This window comes from Electrophorus electricus, chromosome 2, assembly GCF_041902795.1.
Source record: "Electrophorus electricus isolate QZ-2024a chromosome 2, ASM4190279v1, whole genome shotgun sequence".
In the NCBI taxonomy this organism is placed as follows: domain Eukaryota; kingdom Metazoa; phylum Chordata; class Actinopteri; order Gymnotiformes; family Gymnotidae; genus Electrophorus; species Electrophorus electricus.
The window spans coordinates 17,620,001-17,640,000 of NC_137498.1; the positions used below are offsets into that span (position 1 = coordinate 17,620,001).

General features: G+C 43.2%; 2 protein-coding genes across 7 annotated transcripts in view; both read right to left on the reverse strand.

Moving 5' to 3' along the window:
* Nucleotides 1-3,384, reverse strand: part of tab2 (TGF-beta activated kinase 1 (MAP3K7) binding protein 2) — a 30,690-nt gene extending 27,306 nt beyond the window's left edge. For 2 of the 4 annotated variants that reach the window (XR_014116457.1, XM_081695513.1), the window contains exon 1: nt 3,028-3,384. The gene's annotated coding sequence lies outside the window, so the exon portion shown is untranslated. The remainder of the gene's footprint in view (nt 1-3,027) is intronic. The other 2 variants (XM_081695512.1, XM_081695511.1) reach the window with 1 other exon arrangement.
* A 4,155-nt stretch (nt 3,385-7,539) lies between these two features.
* The window catches only part of cdk19 (cyclin dependent kinase 19), a 36,396-nt gene continuing 23,935 nt past the window's right edge, over nt 7,540-20,000 (reverse strand). The window contains exons 7-14 of one of the 3 annotated variants that reach the window (XR_014116467.1): nt 18,654-18,797; nt 17,510-17,579; nt 17,124-17,196; nt 16,812-16,909; nt 16,332-16,410; nt 15,327-15,554; nt 10,914-12,677; nt 9,784-9,866 (exon numbers count right to left, since the gene is read on the reverse strand). Coding sequence is in view for 2 of the 3 variants with exons in the window: in XM_081695518.1 (XP_081551644.1) it covers nt 9,732-9,866; nt 15,327-15,554; nt 16,332-16,410; nt 16,812-16,909; nt 17,124-17,196; nt 17,510-17,579; nt 18,654-18,797 (827 nt within the window). In the remaining variant the exon portion in view is untranslated. Of the gene's footprint in view, nt 12,678-15,326; nt 15,555-16,331; nt 16,411-16,811; nt 16,910-17,123; nt 17,197-17,509; nt 17,580-18,653; nt 18,798-20,000 lie in introns of all 3 variants that reach the window. The other 2 variants (XM_081695518.1, XM_035529271.2) reach the window with 2 other exon arrangements.

Consider the following 20,000-nt stretch of genomic DNA (forward strand, 5'->3'; position numbering starts at 1 on the left):
GAGGTCCCTAGTCACAGTATGAAGAATGCCACAAACCTAAAACGGAAAAATAAACACTTGAGCGATGAAAGCAAAACACACTCAGATATGAAGAACCAAATATTTCTTGAAGGATTTTCTGACTGAGCAGTTAATATGAGAGAAAGGTCTTTGGGCACCATGTTTGCACTCCAATTTCCCCAGAGCAGAGGCAAACGGCACACTAAGTGAACACTAAACCGCGAAACAGGTTTCTCTAGAGCTCAAAGATCCCCCCCCCCCCCACTCCTGTGAATGCTTAGAGCCCTGAAGGTGTAGTTGGAAGGGATGAGAAGCACTCCATGTGTGAATGAACACAATGTCCCCTCACAGAGTGGTGGAGCAGACCTCCCAGACTTCACCTTCACCATTTGTGCTGGTGGGCAGGCTTGGCACAGCTTGCTACAGCTGAGCACGGTAGGAGAGGAAGAGCCCCACAGAGACAGCTTTCCAACTACACCCACTAAGCCCCCGAAAAACCTCACCCTTTTAAAATGTCTTTCATACTGCTGTATTTCAACATCAGAACCTAAAAAGGAGCTGTAACATCCTAATTTGAAGATCACTTCATCGTGGCCCACACTGACCCAAAAGGGTTAGGGCAAATGGGGGTTACCTCTCAAGGTTCAGACTTGAGCATTTAAAATGCATGTTTGTCTTGTATGCAGTATTTCCATTCAGGTTTTTGCAAACCAACTCGTGACACATAGGCCTGTTTCATTTTTTTTTTTACAAACCACTGTCCTTAAAAACATGCTGATCAATCGACTCAAAATAAAGCCTGTCTAAGTATCTAAGATCAACCATCAGCCATTTAACCAGAGTTCCTTAGCATGTGAATGGTGGGAAAAAAAACTCAATCAGGTCTGTCCACTTTTGTGGGGACACCTGGTGCACCACGAGCTCAGGCTATGGTCAAGCAGTCGGAGCTGGAGCAGATTTCGGAATGGAGCAGGGCTGTGTTTGTTGTACCCTGTGATGCCACGTACAGCTGGTGTGAGTTAAGAGCCGTACACCTATAAACACTCTTCTGTGGAGAGGCGCTGCTGGCCCAAATTCATCCGGCAACTCAGAGAGAAAGCACTGACCCAGGGTCAGCCACTACGCCATCCATTTAATTGGGTTGATGTGCATGCGAAGGCTGCAAACTGAACCCAGATCAGGACTCTGTATCTCAGTCTGCTGTGCTTAGCCAGTCAGAAAATGCACACATGTTCACCAGAAGAACAAAGAGAAAGGAAGCTTGCGATTGGCTGCTGTGTTAGACATGCTCCAATCAACGCTCATGTTCCCTGAAATTACTAGTACAAAAATAGGAACTGTACAAGGCTTTGATAAATCAGGCCCATGTTGCAATGATTAGTGCTAATGAAGGGCTCAAGTGCTTATTGCTCTAATCCATCTGACTTCCTTAACATAAAATATACAGGTCCAGCTTCTTCAGAGGTAACGCAATGCAAGACAGCAGTCTTAACCAAGTATCTCTACAAAAGGAACCATATGACAGTACAGAGGGTTTGGTATGTTACTTTACCAACAGTTTTTTAAGAGACAGAAACAGTTCTGATAAAACATCAGGGAAGCCACCATAAATACTAATTACATTTAATGGAGATTAAGAGCCAATAAATCACAGCTCTAATTATTAGTTTCATTTTATTTCCCATAAAGGCAGGCAGTTCAGGGAAAGTTTTGATGTTAACTGTGGGTTACCACAATACGAGCCATCCCAGCTTGGGAAAAGTAACCTGGTTTTAACCTGGTCAGGCGCACAGTGTCATAAAATTCTACATGCATTTCCTCTTGTAATAAGTTTAAACATCAGCAAAAGCAAAGTAGTTGAATAAACAGCTGACTCAGCACTAGATGCAACTTTACGAAGGTCCGATCCTATACCGGGCTCAGGTTAAGAGCCTGGTGAGATAAGCCTAGGCCAGTTAATCAAACAAATGATGAATGCGTGAAGGCTAATAACGTTCTTGGGTTTTTGCCAAGGAATGAAGTTCACGAAAACACTTCTTCGGTAGTACGCTGCATGCTTACGCAACAGCGATTTTTGTGGTGATGTGCGACCAACTACTGTCTGAATCAATACAATCCAGTGGACTCCACTATAGCGCATTATACGCAGGCCAGGATACATGGGCGTAGGAGAATGCAGGGTACAAACGTTGAGCAAATCGCTTCCTTACCGTCGGACGCGGATGTAAATCTGAAAGCCTGCTAGAACCTCCTTTCCAGTTTTTTTATATGACAGCGTTCACATTCTCTAAACGCAGAAAGCCAGACAGCTATTTAAGCACATACTAACTATCTTGCTATAGTCGATTAAACTACATATGGCCCATGCTTTTCCAAAACAAGCACGTTCGTATGATGTGAAAAACCTGTCAAGTGTTGTGTGTTTACTTCCAGAAGTGTGTCGCAGAGGGGGAGGAGAGCCGTGACAAGCAACCAGCTCCCCGCGTAGGTGTCGCCCCATGGTAGATGGAGAAGTCAGTTTAACGGCGTTTACAGGCAACGTAATAAGTAGGCTAGTTCAGCTACATCAACCGAAAAACTGAAACATTGGAGTTGCCAACGAATTTAAGCAAAAGTAAACTTCCAGTCGCTTAGAGACCCTAACCGTGGCGAGTTGTGCTCGATGCTCTTCGACGAATATCTCGTCGTACTGTGTAATTAAAAAAATCATAAAACGATTTACAGCCTACTTTAACTGTTTCAGATATTCCCATATTATATATCAACTCGTCCGTTGCTTAAAAGTTAATCCACAATACGAAAGCAAACACAAGCAAACTCTTCTGGAAGTTGGAAAAATTACACCTGAACCGTCAGCTTGGAAGATTTTTTTTTTTTTTTTTTTTTTTCTCAGCTTACTTCAGCAAGGCGACGGTGGAGCGCTCACATAACATGTTTAAGTGCTATTTAAAAAACCCTTTTCAGCCAAACAAGTATCTCTTAAAACTCCACAATCACGTCTAGGCCCGGTCCGGAGCGTTCCCTTACCGTCTCCGCCGCCGTTGCCCGGGACACCTTCAACACCCGAGACGCCGCCGCCGCCGGAGCTTCACTGGGCCGGAGCGCTGACAGAGAAGCGAGGAGGAACTGGAGGAAGGGGAACCACTCGGACCCAGGCCTACTGCGCTAAGACGGTGCGGGGAGAAACGTCGCCTTTGCCCCCCCGCCCCGACTCGGGAATTCTTCTGACAGCTCGTATTCTTTTTTTTTTTTTTTTTTTTTTTTTTTTTCTTTTTTTTACACCTCGACTCGCCACTTATTTTCTCTTTCCCTTTCTCGCTTCCAACACATACGAATCAAAATACTGTCACACAATATGGCGGACGTACAAACGAGCGTCTATCGCGAGACTTTTTACCGCGAGGGGAATAAACGGACCGCGGAGGAACGCGCGAGAACGGAAACCTCAAACGTTCACGGCACGGACGCGCGGTCAACGCGAGACAGGTCCGCGCAGATTTGGTGCTGACTTGCCATACCGCCACGTTTCTTTTCGCCGTTTCACTGCTTGCGGTGGGGGAAAAAAAAGAGAGCTTTATTATTTATTTTCGATGTTATATCGTGAACAGCGAACTTCACGAGGACGGGAAGCAGTGAGTGCGTGCGTGCGTGGTGTTCTGCAGGCGCAGGAGTGAACATGACAGGCGGCGTGGAGTTTACCCGTCCAGTCTCACAGCTGTCGGAGAGGCTGATCCTGTCAGTCGTCCCACCGAACTTGAAGGACCTGTTGCGGAACGTTTTTGTTTTGGTTTTTTTTTTTTGGTTTTTTTTCTTTGATTCATTGATTAGGTCGTTTTTTGTTTTGGTTTTTTTTTCTTTCATATGATCTGCATCCAGGTTACACTGTCCGGAGAATACATGCATACACCTGAGAAAGCAAACGATCAAGCGCGAAAACAAACCCAACTTCACTCTGAAGACGCTGAAGATTAAAAAAAATGGAGTGAATTCATAATATAGGATTTTTGACCAACCTTTTAAAATGAGTTGCTTTGTTTTGGGTGGCTTGATAATGCTGCCATCCCACCGTGAAACTGGGGGAACAGTGCCGTGTGCATGCAGATATAATGGCTAGTGGCAGCCTTTGTAAAATGTAAATTTTTTTGTAAAAAAAAAACAAAAAAAAAAAACAGCATGGGTACTTGGTGTGTCTCAAACACTCACACACAGCATGACACTTAACACAGAGAGCGTGGATGGTCACTGAGTGTATCCCCAGCAACAAAAAAAAAAAAAAAAAGGAAGACAACCCCGAATATTTTTCCTTGTGTCGGTATGTTCACGTTACTGGGGATTAACACCATAACAAAACATACACATCCCATAAAAATGACTCAGCACAACTAAATTCCGTGAACATACATTCTAGCATATGTGAACAATACATGCACTCTTATTCTCACATATATGAACACATATACGTGCACTCTAGTACTTTGGAACTTGTGTGGGAGGCAGTAATTGCCTTTTACTCACACATACACACACACACACCCAGTCACATATTTGATGACTCATGCTCTGTCCTCCAAACAATGAAGGCTTTTGAAGCGCAGCTCAGCGTTCTTCCCTGCACAGGCTGTACCCCTCAAGAAGCCGCATTCACTAAAAACCCGCGTTCACCACGCAGCTCCTAGCGGACCCAATATACCACTCTGGGACTTCCTGCAAAGCCCAGTGCAGTGGACGCATTGGCTTTTGGCATTAGAGGTTCCATAATCAGATCAGAAATCAGCACTATTCCTGGCCATATGGTAGGGTGGGGTACTGTGTCCTAAAAAGGGCATATAACAGATAACACTGTTCCCATGGAAACCCGCAGCACTGCGCTGTTCAGTGCATGTTTTCTTGCTCCGAAACATCTAGAACGCTGAAAGCACTTGATAATTGACTGGTGAGGTGAATCAACTGGTCAAGCAGAGGAACAAGTGAACTCGCCAGGGGGCGTGGCCCATTGGGACCGGTCCCATATCATCTCATAAGATATTGGACACTGCAGGATGATGACGAGGGAGACAAGCAACAGAGCTAGAATCAGAGCTTCCTCCTTACCATCCTCTTCCTCTTACCTCACCTCTGCTCCAACAAATGTTACCCAAAAAAAAAGACTGGAAACTGTCAATTTCACTGTGTTATATGATCTGCTGAAGCAGATGGGTCTAAAGCCAGGTTTGGTAATTGCGGAAACAGTTCCACAGACACCAGATTTTGACCAGTGTTTACTAACAGAGAGAGCTGTGAGCACTCCCATTGTGCACTTTAGTAGTGGAGTGTAGAGGTGTAGCTGCTGGTTGGAAGACCTTTGGGTGCGTCATAAACACTCTAGTACTCCTGACTGGGGTTTTTATGGAGGCCCGTGGAATTTCAGTGTACTGTGGAATTACACGATGGGTGGGGTGAACGTCACTCTGCTTTCCGGACAGACTGAACTGACTAGCATTGAAGAACGTGTGAATGTGCTACTGATAGAATCAAGAAAACAACATGCTCACTTTGAAGGGTGGGGGGACTTCAGGCATTCGCCCCATGGAACATTCTGGTAGAGAAAGAGGAAGTCACCGTTCTTCTTCTGACATGCCTTGGTCAACCAGCGAAGGGCATGATAATCACATTATGAACAGAACCGGGCGCAATTAGACCAAGAAAAATAGACACCGTCTCGACAGTGCAGTGGTTGTTATTGGATTTGGAGCCCCTCTTCCTGACATCACATATATATTTCCGTTTGACAAGCTGTTAATAAACGAATGACCGAACAGTTTTACTCACCTAACCTAGCTCTGAAACAAGACTGACGCATGCTAAGATGACTCACAGGAACCTTAGCTCCAGGGTTCCGTGCACTTTCTGCGAATGTGTTTGTGTGTGTGGGTGTGTGTGTGTGCAGGGAACAGGAATTTGCTCCCCCTAATTCCTGTTAGTGATCAGACACATGAGACAGAACATTCCAGAAGGAGAGGAGAGGACTCTAACTCTGCTTTAGCAGCATGCTGTCTCGACATTTAGCTTGAACAGTGACACAGCAATGCTAATCCGGTCCATGAGGCATCAGTGAATATTGTCCAGTGAGGTGCTGTCTAACACTTGGTGTGAACAGATGACACCGCATATATTGTTGCTTTATCAGGTAGTATTGTGGCTGCTACCTTTAAGTAAATAATATATATTCAATATCCAAATAAATATCAATTCTGCTGAGTACACTGAATGTATTTCTGATACTTCACAAAATAGGCAATTCAATATTTCATTTAAAAAAGGTTTTAAAAGTTATTTATTTATTTAGGCATTTGGAGTCCTTGTCTATTGTAATCTGCATAGAATTCTGGATTTGACACACTGTTACAGTATATGATGCAAGTTATGGAGAAAACTATTAAAATCATTAAGTGCAACTTTTAACAATAGTCAAAATCAAATCTATGACCCAAGCACAAACGTGTTAACTGAAATGAAGCACAAATACAGTTTTAAATGCTAACCACAGCATCATTTAAACCGTTCGCCAAACCAGACGCAACACAAAGCGCATCTATGGAAAATAAATACACACGTTTAGTTAGAGCTGTTGATGTACTGACAGATTTCTGTTGATATTGTGCGTTCAGTTAAAGGCTTGTTCTGAAAACCCAGCATAAGCACCTCAGCGTTTGCTGTGTGTCTCAGCACTTGACTCAGCCCATGGACCAGGTCTCTCTTTGAGTCATATGGGTTTGACACAACTGTGGATGGAGGGAGGAACATCAATGACTCCAGTGGTGCAAAACCTTCACAAATTTGCCTTGATCATTTCTGAAATGGCTGATGACTGAATCGCTGCTTTTGTTCAGGTATATATAGAAAGTGACACAGGAGAGACTAAAAACAGATGCAAAATGTCATTTTAATTAAAAATTTTGATGTCAATCACAGGTCAGTATTACTTATCTATGTCAATTATAGGTTAGTCCTATGCTCACACACACACACACACACACACACACACACACACACACTGAGGAGTTGATTTCTAAAAAGGAACACCAGAGACTGTCAGTGTCACCGTGTGGCAGACATGGGTAGTTGCAACCAACTGTGCAGCTAGAAGCAGTGGAGAACAAACTGATCTGTTTTGTATTTGGTTTTATCATCAGCTTAATTTTTGACCAGTCCACCTGTACTGTGTGCCTGTACATCACTGAGTAAAGAGGTTCGACTACCAAATACTGTAAATGTACAAAATTGTGAAGCTGGCTGAGGAACAAGAGCCACTGTGGCTAATATTCTGCTAAAAGCCTCCTATAGCGTTTTTAATTCTAGCATCACATGGCCACTACATTGCAAATTTACTGTTTTACAAGCTCTAATACATGAATTAGAGATTATGACAAAATGAGTAGACTTGGATTTCTTACAAGGAAATTTAATCAGATGGCTAAGGCTTGAAAATGTGGTTAGGCAAAGCAGTGTTGGAACCCCTATGCCATCTTCAAATCCATTTACGAATACCCAAAGACAGCATGAAGCAAAGAGATTTTTATTACAACAGAGGATATAAAATAAATATACATGACTTTTTTTTATCATTTAACAGTCATTTTTACAGTAAAATAAAGAAAACGTAGCTACAAGCAGCCAGAGTGTACAAATGAATGTGTTTGTGTCCTGTGCTCTGCTATTGTCTTTGTTACTTCAGAACAAATCGCTCATATCGTAGGTGTCTGCTGGCATGTTAAGAGCATCAGGGTGTGTGTGTGCATGGTTACTTGCAAATATACACATGTAAATAAACTGTTACTGTACGTAAATAGACGCACACCAGAAAATATTGTATAAAAGGACAGAATTCATGACCCTCATTGTTAGAACCCCTAAAAAAAAAATCTGTATGATTTTTAATTTACTAAAATAATTGTGAACAAATTAAGGATGCAGTCATCAGAATGGGCATTGGTCAGGTTTTGTTAAAACAGAACATGTCACCATGCAATACATGTGAAACACAGCAATAACTCAGGATGCCCTCAGGCACACACTGGTCATGTATCATTGTCCCAGTGACCTAAATGAACCTCTAAGCAATCCATAAGGACTGGTCTTTAAGGGCTATTTATCCAATAAGAATTCAGGATTTGAAGAGAGGTATGGCACCTCTTTAGCCGCACCTCCAGGAAATAGAATCGTCACGACATAAAGGATATAGACTTATCAGCTGGTCTGTTTTGGTGCTTAGACACACGAGTCACATGTCCCAACACTTTCAAAGACTCCCTTTACAGGTGCCCTACAACTACTGAGCACAGACCTATATAAAGGCAGGCTACCACAGGTGCATCACATGGTTAATCAAGTGATCATGGATGCACGTAAAGGAAGCTGAGAAACAGGATACAGGCAACCTTTTAAGAGCCTGGACATTTGAATGGTTTATACTGTATGTAACATGCAACAAATGAAAAAAAAATCTGATTGGATGTGGTTCAGTTCAATGGGCCACAATCGCTTATAGGCATACACTATTCACAGGCTTTATATTTCTATACATTTACATAAGAACTCCTTAAAAGAGCTTTGACTAGCTGTCATATAACTGCTATTATGTTTAGTGTCTAAACAAGACGTAAAAAAAAAACCATTAAATACTTTTCATTTACCACTAAATATTTCCGCAATAACAGTGCATTAAAAGACAATTATCATAGCAATATGTTTCAATGAATTATTTTGAGATTTTATGTACAGTTCCTTAAAATTTATGAAGGTCTGACAAGAGGACATAATTTATATATATATATAAAAAACAGGGATAAATATTAATATGCCTTCAGGATTCTACTTCAGCAAAGGATTTCTAGAAGCTTTCTGCTCTGTGAAACCGAACATGCATGCAGCAGAAACTGAATTGGTACATCGGCTAAAAGAACAAAATGTCAAACAGTCCTAAGAAGACACAAGAGCCAGTTCAGACTCTAAAGAGGTGGAGACGTTGAATAAACAAACTCTCAACTCTCCGGGGGGGGGGGGGGGGGGGGGGGGGGGATGGGAATAAAGGCACTGTCCTCATAGCTTTATGAAACACTTCAGCTGAAGGAAAGAATTACCTGCTTATTACTAAACGCTTAGAAGCGATCGACGGCGGCCCCAGCAGGCCCACGTCACTTCAGAACGACAAAGCCCCATGCTGGTCTTCCAGCCAATGACATCCTGTAGCCTATGAGACCAGTGTCTTCTGGGAAATGGGAGCTCAGTGCATGATCACTGCGTCCACTACATCAGTGCCTATATACATCTCAGTATATAAAGGGAAGCAGATATGCCTAAAGAGACTCGCATTAGAGAGAAAACTAAAGAAGAAACCTATGTAAAAGGGTCTAAAAAACATTTATCTTGCTGTGTAAAATGGACCCCTTCGAAATCAGCTGCACAATACATTAAGGCCCGATGTTAATCTAAACATTAATCTATTCATGTAAATATATACACATGAAACAATAATAAATATGATTGTATAGAGTTAATATACATGCCTTTTTTTACAGTCTATCATCATGTTAGATAACAATACAGCATACTGTACAAAAAGCAAAAAAACAACAACGTCAGCAAAAAAAGTTGGATTCAATGATTCCAAGTCAGAACTGCTGTTTGGATTACAAAGCCCATTTTGTTTTAAAAACTGAGAAAACCTTTTTTGATCATAAGAAACGTGATCTTCATTGCTGTGACCAGACATGGAGGCATTTGCATGAGTGAAAGCTTTTCAGGTGTTTGGGTTTGTTTTTCTTTTCTTTCTTTTCTTTTTGCATAGGAAGAGTGTGAAGGTTCGCATCTCTCACAGCTACCCTTAGCTGTGGAGAGAATGACAGAAACACACCACACACTGATCACCTCGCTTAGATATTACAGAGAGAGACACCAAGGTCTATTCTACACACACCTCGTCTACATCTCACTGGGTTTCTGTTGGGTTTATGAACACACACGCACGCGTGCACACACACACGGTCACACACACACACGAGAAACTAATCAAGTTCAGAAAAGGGATTGGAGACTGCTGGTTTTCAGTTTGAAAAAAACTTTTTTGGCCTAAGGTCCAAAGATTAAATTGAAAAACAAAAGACCACATGTGAAGAACTGGTAGCTATGTTGGGCAGTACTGATTACCAAGTGCTGGGCAATACTTATTGCCTAACATTGGGCAGTACTGATTTCCTAGCACTGTGTAGTACTGATTAGTACTATTTCCTAGCATTGAGTAGTACTGATTAGTACTATTTCCTAGCACTGAGTAGTACTGATTTCCTAGTGTTGGGCATGAGCTGGTCCAGAGCTGGTCAGTAATCACCACTAAAGGAAAGTTGTACTCAAATGTGCTAACATTTCTACTGATACATGGCATGTGGTGAGAAACCAAGCTTATGCTCACTAGCCCTCTTTCATTACTGGGTTAGGTGTTCTTTTAAATATTATGTCTGTGATTTCAGACTGTACTGGGGTCAGCTTGGTTGAAGCGAACCACTTTTCTCAGGTCAGTGCAACTGGAATCAGCCTGAAACAGGATCAGTGCCTTTCTGCCATCTCAATGCACACTGCTCACCCTGGTGAATTTTCTTGAGCCTGCAGGCCAGCCTTAAAACAGGTCTCAGATCAGCTACACAAGCCAGCACATGCCATAAAGTACAGGCCCAACCACAATCACATTCCAGGTTATAGGCCCCTTTTACACCACACCCACATCAAATGACCTACAATGAAGCGTTCAGAAGGGCTGGCTGGTTTAAGTGCAACTATACATGCAGTTCTCCTACACGCCACTAGATGTCAGTGTTTACAATTGACACAGTGCAGTTTCAGGCTCTGTTCCTTCTTGATCTGAGACCAGGCTCACTTACCCTCTTGCTGAGGTCCAGATTTGGCTGAGAAAACAGAGACCGGTGTAGTGTTAAAGGGCCACCAGCTCACCTCTCCCAGCACAGGGGAAGAGGAGACGCCGTCACCGCCAGCGTCTCCGTGTTACGGCCTCTTTTGAAAAGCGTTTCCAACTCCGTCTGGCGTCTTCACTGGATTCAGAGCCATAGAAACTCTTATATTAACGAGAGTCCGCGCACTGAGCCATAAAAAATGAAATAAAACTAAAACAAATGTTGTTGTTTTTTCAATAGCAATAAAAATAATAATAACAGCCCATAAACCCAACTTTATAAAATATCAAACAGGGCTAAAGAGGTAACAGTCACTGGAGCAGTTTACCTGCTAGCTGCCCCAGGCAATGTAACAAACACACATGGACAGTTTCTCTCGTAGAGCTGCGTGTGCGCAGTTCACGGTTCTCTTCGATAAATGACCAAATGATCTTTTTTTTCCCCCTTTTGTTTTCTTCATTTTCAGACAAACTCCGCCGTCGCTGATCTTCGCTGTTCCTCACCGTCGATAAAAAGGCTCCTCTTGAGCAACCAAAGTCTGACTCATAAAAGTTAAAAGTAACCCCATCTGAGAAACAAATATTTACACAAGGAAAAAAGGCTTTGAGTCCGTCGTTGGGTCTTTTGTCAAAATGTGGCATAAAGGCGCTCTGCACACACTCAGAGGCAGCTGTGTCCCACTCCAGGAAGTCCCGCTAACGGTCCTTTCTCTCACTACGCAAGCTTTGTTCTTCCATCTCTACAATGTGCATGTCAGAGACAAGTGTGCAGTTTTACATGCACAAGACACCTCTCAGAGAGGGACAGAGAGAGAAAAAGACAGACAGAGAGAAATTGTTTTCCACAGAGAGACAGACAGTTGGACAGAGGAAAGGAAGGTTATTTGGTTCCTATGTGTAGGAGTCTCAATATTGCAGATTTGTGGCTGGTAGGTGTCCGAGATGTGGTGGATCTGCAGATGTCGCAGTGGTTAGCCTGTTCCGTGCCACACCCAAGACTTCACGAATGGATTAAGGGTGGAGGATGATGGTGTCAGTGCTACTGGTAGATATCCACATCTGCCAGTCTTGGTCTTTACGGAGGTAAATGGGGGGCGTAGGTGCTAAAATGCTGAGACTATGGATTAGCGCTTGTAAAGCTCTGCTGAGGCAGTGCTGGAGCAGGTAGGCTAGTTAAGATTACCAGATTTCTTTAACAAGATGCTAGTGAAGTAGTGATGGGTGGCAACCAATAGCTGCAAACATCTGGATGCCTTAAAGGATTTACCCATGCTGCCCATGATCAGTCCAGAGTGAGCCGGTGTAGTGTGATCGGCTGGGACATGAGCGCGGACGCCTTTCCGAACTTTTTAGGAAATCCTGGAGGAAAAGCCACTACCGACCCTACAAAGATGCCTTGGTGAGCAGAACTGGGTGAGCTGCAGCTTCCACCCAGGGGCAGGGTAAGAGGCAGGGCCAAGGGGGCAAGACAGGGTACATCCACTGACAGTGCTGGTCCTGGTGATGTCTGCAGAATTTAGTGTAAAGTGGAATTGTTAAGAAGAGACCTGTGTGTATGCGCTTCATGTGTAAAGTGAAGTGAGAGGGTGTGTGTGTGTGTGGGTCTGCCTCAGTAGCGGTGAGACTGATGAGAGTACTGTGAGCCTTGCTGAGACGAAGAGGAATATCCCATAGTGCTTTGCGACTGTGTGGTGCCCTGGACATTGCTTTGGTAACCAAGGCGTGAGCTGGAGTGCTGAAATAAACAAATGGGACAAGAAAAGAGAAGAGGGGGTGGGGCAGGGGTAGGGATCATCAGTCGGACAGAAGGGTAACAACATTTAGTAACAGCATTTAGTATTAACCCTTTACATTACACCCATGGGAATCCTGGCACTGGAGAGTTAAGTAATTAAGTTACAATACTATCAGCATACATTTAAATTGTTTGGTAAATGTCCTTAAAGACAAGATGTCTGAGGATCCCTGTACTGGTAAATTGTAAAGAGACAAAATGTTACTAAACATGTTAACTGATCTTAACATATTAAGTGGTACCTGATGTTATTTCATTCCATGTGTTCATTTCATGTGGTCTTTAGGTGCTGGTTAAAGCTACATAAAGCACACCTCTTCTGTCTCAGCTGCACTGAAAGTTCTTTTTCCCACAGTTTACTTCCCACTGTGTCCAATTCTGGTGAATGTAGCCTACAAAAGTTCTTTAATTAGCCCTTAAACATGCACATAAATTAGTGTGTGCTTGATGTAAGCGATAATGCGTAAATGCAAATAAACAAGTGTTACGCCTCTGCTTGTTTCTGTTGGACACTGAGTTGAGTTTAAGTTTAGGCGTAATATTACTTAGCTACAGTAACGGACAAGTCAGTGAACGTAGCTCAGGATGATAAGACTGTGTGCGTGTGTGTGTGTGTGGGGGGGGGGGTGGTTTAAAGCCAGGTGGTGGCACTCTTGTCTTGATGAAGGAAGGACTGCAATGCAGAAATTTGAAAAGGTGGCCTGCGTTGTTAGTAGATGATCGTGAGTGTGGGTTTAAGGGAAAAAAAGCATCAAAGCTATTTTTCATGGGGATTTGTGGAGAGAGAGCAAAAGAGGGAGAGAGAGAGAGAGAAAGAGATGAATTATGACTTATGGGACATTGCACAATGGATGAAATATAGCAGACTAAAAGCAGCTGGGTATTATATGTATCTAAAAATTTGTGATGTTGATGACAGTTGATGCTGTATTTTTTTTTTTTTTTAACTTGGCTTATGATTTGCTGCATGCAGCGTCATACTGGCTAAATATGAACATACACACATACAGGCATGCACATGCATACGTGTCCACAAATGCACACATGCATGCAAAAACGCACACATACAAGCACACACACACACACACACACACACACACACACACACACACACACATACACACAGGCATTTGTCTCAGGACATCCATGTTTCATGAGTGAAAGAAACTCCAGCACTTCAGATATATAATGTTTGGAGTGACAAAAGGGCACACTAACTCACTTTTCAGTGTGTGGACGTCTGCATGGTTTGCCACCAACAATGTCTGACAGGACTGCCCCTTTGTTATTATGGAATGTCAACAAACTGGAAAAGTTGGCTAATTTTCTTTTTGCACAGACAAATATGCAGTCTACAGTTTGAGAAGAAAGAGGAAAACAGACTGGGTCAGGAAATGTTCCTGCAGTGCATAGCTTTTGTAGAATCTAGAAAGGTTTATATAAACATATCAACGTATAATGAGGGTTTTAATTACAATGGTGCTACAAAGCCATACTTTGTGCTTTGAACTGTGCAGCTGAGTGGGACTGATTTGGGGGTAGAACATTCTGTATGTGAAGTGTTCTTTAAGAAAGGGGTGTGTGTAATTGCTAAGTTGTCAGAATAATCTGTTGTTAAGTCCCCTTGACCCTAATTATTTTTCCATTCATTCTCTCTCTGCACCTTTACTTAATTTAATGAATTCTTACACACACACACACCCACCCACCCACCCACACACACACACACACACACACACACCCACACACACACAGTCCTACAGGCGCTCACACATGCACATACTCTCTCTAATATACTTTTAAAAGTGTAGATAAAGCAGGGCTGGAGTAGATCACTCACACATTGTCAAAGTTTATCTGTCAAGGTACACACACACACACACACACGTGCGTGCGCACACACACACACACACACACACACACACACACACACACGCACACACGCGCACACGAGCACACACATACACACATCCAAGGAATGCTCATCATCCCAGCAGTACAAGCATGTAGCTCTGCCAACAGCTCTGGGGCATGTGGTCAGTCATTTAGTTACTAATTTATTCATGTAACAAAGGATTACATGAATAACAGAGGTTACTCTAACCCTGTGACCCACTATGGACCATGGGAGGCTATTCCATTCCACTGCTGTTGTTATTGTAATTATTATTACTTACATTTATATACATTACATACATACATACACAGAGCACCGACCCTTAACTGGACATTCACACACAGAGCACCAACCATCACTGGACACCAAAGACACCAACACCATGGAGCATATGACCGGGGGGATGCAATCTTTCGAAACATTTGAAACTGTTTGTGTCTATGCTAAGTGCTTTCAATGTATATTATTATAATATTCAAATATAATATTTAATTGTAAAATATAATATTATTTACCCATTCTCCTATACACCTCTACACCTACATCCGCATACATATTTACAGGTTGTGCTGGATAAGGAACATTCCCTCCATCTCCACAGAGACATGCCAGTAACATGGAGAGCAAAGAGGAAAAGTGATGTGTGTGTGTGTGTGTGTGTGTGTGTGTCAGAGACACACAGTCTCCCTCACCTGGTAGTCAGACTGAAGGACGTTGGTTCCTGAGGTGACCCCTGAAGGGCCAATGCGGGCCTTCTTGTTGGGGGGCCCCTGGTCCTGGCCGTGCTGGATAGAGGGACCCGTGTTTGCCCCAGCAGCCCCAGACGTGCCGTTGGTCTGGGCAGAGCTCTGCTGAGACTGGGTCTGCTGCGTCTGCGTCTGCGTCTGGGCCTGCGTCTGCTGGTGTTGTTGTGTCTGATTCTACATGTACGCACACACAGATACACACACATTAGTGCACAAGGGTAAACCTGCATACACAAACACACACACACACACAGAAGAGGCACCGAGTATCTACTGACTAGATAACTCTCTGTTACAAATGAATACGTCAAATTGAGGAGGCCATAAAGGAGTCATCCATCCCTCCACTGGTTCAGGACAGTGAATAGGTCTTGCCTAAATGACACAGCATTTGTCATTTGTTTAAAAAGCTTCTGCTCATTCACACACATACAAACACAACCACACCCACACACCCACACACCACACACATAAGAAAATCAGAAAGCTATCAAGAGCTCTTTAAAGGTTATAATTACATTCATACACTACTTTTCTCATCAGATAAAATATACATTTTACCCATAGTGTGTGTGAGTGTGTCCGCAGGCGCGCGTGTGTGCAGATGAAGTGTGATGGAGGGAAGGGTATATGTGTGGAGATCACGTTTTGAAATCCTGCCTCTTAAGTGCGAATACAAATGGTAAATTTATCAGAAGTAGAGACATCTACCACATCACTCATCCCATGTGAATTCCACACAAATGTACACACAGACACACAAATGGGTGAGTATGATTTTTGAAGTTTGCATTGTTTGTGGTTTCTTCTGCGTGTGTGTTTATAGTTTGTATGTGTGGAGCGTGTGTGTGTGTGTGTGTGTATGTGGATGTGCAAATATGTGTGCTTACTTTGTGTATTTGTATGTGTGAACATGTTTGTTTCGTGTGTGTGTGAGACCCTGAGCTTCACCTTCTCTGTCTTCTCCTCAGGTTCGTCCTCATTCAGGAACTCACGCTTGGGATACGGGATCTGGCATCCAGCAAAAACACTGATTCACGCACACGCACACACACGCACACACACACCAGTACAGATGCATGAGTACACCTTCCACGGTGTGAGTGAATCAGCTACAGTTCGGCCCACTATTGGATAGTCAGCCTGCACCAATCATATGGAAAACAGAACCACCCACACGTCTGTCAGGACAGTTCATTCAGCCAGGTATTAATGTGAGCAGAAAATAAATTCCACTAAATAATGGTAATGTTGAGGCCCAGTCAGGGATGTCAAATGGCCTTTCAGTTTTCAATAAATCCAGTCTTATTTGACCTACTTCTTGTCTGTGCTGGCATTTGCTCTAACACTGCAGCAGCAGAAATCATTAGAGTCTACATACTGAGAGTGAGTGAGTGTGTGTCTATGGCGACATGGTTCAGTAAGCCTTACTCAGATGTGGGTAAAGGGTCCTCCAGGAAATAGGGGTCTTGCAGCGCCTGTTCAGAAGTGATTCTTTTGGTGGGATCCATGGTAAGAAGCTTCTGGAGCTAGATCAAAGCCAACACCAAACCAGAGCTCGTTAATGTGAGTCAAGTGTGCACTTCGGCGCAGTACACTACCTTGAGCACACGTCCCTGAGAATACACTGAACTGCTTCACATTGTCTGCACGCTAAACAAGGCTGGCATGGTGCCAGATAAGCTGATCCTACGCATAGCTTGTTTTAAGCAGGTTTACATGGGCAAAGAACCATGCACTCACCAACAGAAAGACTTTGCTGTCTGGCTTTACTTTATGCTTTTCCATGTACTTGATGAGACTGCTGTTAGCATACCTGAAGGCACAAATTGAGATGGTGGTTTAATATCTGTACAGTAGTATCCAACATCAACCCGATCCCAGGCTCATGCATAAATGACAAAAAGCTTGCAAATTTCAAACAACATATCCTAATAATCAGTGTCTGTATCTGTAAACCCCCAACCAGTCTCAGGACAAGCAAATATATGTAAAATTATGTAAGTGAATGAATCAGTAAATTGATGTACTTTGTGCACAGTAAAGCACACTGTCGTCTACGAAGACGGACTCTGTCTGTTAAAAAGGCGAAGAAAAAAATCCTTTGGTGTATGGAAAATTCCACTCACGTTGTTCTCCTGAAGTCTTTTTGTAGGGTCGGATATTCCGGCATTTTCCGGATGTCTTCCCAGTCTTTGTCTGATGCAAACACACATACATGCACACACACATACACAAACTTTAGACCACAGGATATGATGACTTGAACACACAACACTGCATGGCTATGTTTCACATGTCCATTGTGTCAGAGGCTGAAATCAGCCTTTCATCAGACTGCAACATTTGCTACATCTGAAATGGTGTAAATATCTTTCGATATGTTGTGGTCTGACATGAGTTTGTGGCAGTGGACAAACAGTCAGGTTCATGCAGTCCATGCTGAAATAGCATAACTGAAAGAACAAAGGCTTTATTTCTGCTTAACAGCTATCCACATCCTCACCAACCAGTGCTTCTATAAATAAAGATCTGTCCTCTCCACAAACCTCCGTGCCACAGCAATAAACCATGCGAATGCTTGTTTGACATGAAACTCAGATGTGCACAGGATCCAGATGTGAGCAGAGACCAGCTGAACTGACAGCACTGAAACCCACAGTGTGAATCCGCGGAGCGCACAGGGTAATACGCGGCATTTACCACAGGGACAGCACCTTAGAGGGTATGAAGATGAACACAACTCCCAGTATGTCTACTGGAAAACCAAACTAAGGGGGTGGGTGGGCAGGCATGCATACATGCATGCATTTACTGATACATGCATGCATGCACACATTCTTTGATGCCTGTATGCATGCATGCGTGCATGCATTCAATCAGTCATTCATTCATTTATTCATTCATTCATTCCAGCAACAATAACTGACAACTACTTTCATCATCTCTTTGAAAATAATTAGCCAATTATTTTATGTATTTCTAGAGCAGGTTCACAGACCCAGATTAAGCTTGGCTCAAAAGAATTCTTAATGGTGATTTACTTTTGGAACAGTAATTTAGCCCAAGACTAGGATTATCTTCCAGGAATCACGCTCTAAATCCTATGCAAAGGTCACTGCTCTTTGTGACCTGTGAAGCATGTTGAGGGGCATTTAAAAGAAACCATCAAAAAGTTGTTGTTGGCGTCATTAGATCAGGGAGTGGTGCCAGGTGTGGGCGAGGAGGCGTGGCAGGTTGAGGCAGGGCAGGGCGGGGCAGAGAGGGGCAAACCTGCAGGAAAGCCCATGACGCTGAAAATGCGGTCCAGCTGGTCGTGGTGGAAGGGGTTGCTGGTTTTGATGTCCTCCTGACGGCAGTGAAATATCGGCTCGGACGTCAGCAGCTCGGCGAAGATGCAGCCTATCGCCCAGATGTCTGCATGAAGGCAAGCACAAGATGACCGCGGTGGTAAGCAACAGCTAAGAAAACAAAAGCATAAAAAGGTCACATAGACGCATCAGGCCTCTTCTGTGAAAACAAGAAAACCATTCCACGTCGTACGGGTAGGAAACACCACATTAAGACAAAAGATCAAATGCTCCCATATGGGCCCGGGCCACTGAAATCATACGCCAGAAAATCCGGCCAATAAACAATGGTGAACTCATCTGAGCAGAGGTCATCACTGGAAAGCAAATACACCAGCTGCTCGGACTACTCACACCCTGCCCTAACCACGTCACGACGCCACGCTCTACAATCACGGAACAACGCTGTTAACAGCTCCCGACTTTTCAAGGACATAGGCGTGACTGTGAGGAATTTTAAAAAATTAAATGCTACAAGAGTTTCCAAGTCACATGGAGTGAGGGAGCAAAGCCGGTCTAAAATGTTGATATTCACATACAGATATAGTGGAGGACAGAGTGTTGCCATAAAACTCAAGGGCAATTTTAGCCCCACAATATAAATTTATTTATTCTTTATGATATGCTTCTGGAAGGTCAGTGGACATAACAAGGTCAGCTGAATAATGTTACATAAAGCAACTTATCCCTGTTTGTTTTCCATGCATTCACATAAACGGGAATATCAAATATCTAGCATGCTGAGTATATGACCCACTGAAATATATGTCTTTGTTTGCATCATCCTTTTAGTGGCAATAGCACATCCCACCTCCCACCTCAGCAGGGTTGGGGGGGTGGGGTGCGGATGGTATTCCTTTCCACTTACGTAACAGAATATCTACAATAAATGGAGCACAGCTATTCCCACATTGGAGTGGTGTGCATGGGAAATGAGGTCATACCACAGATATATGAGGCTGCTTGGATGTCGGACACTCGGGTATTAGGAATTCACACACTGACACACAGCAGAAATGGGGGGATGCATAAAGTCACTACTTACTATCAGTTACACACATGCACACACACACACACACACACCTCACCGAAACAAGCACATGAGTGCCCACGCATGCACTCTTGTACACGCACATGGACACACACACACACACACACACACAATCACACATGCTAGCATTAGCAAAATGGTGATACAAGTGTTAAGTAAATATGCAGGTTTGCAAAAGCAAACATCTAGAGAATAAAGTCCAGCACCTGTATGGCAGCA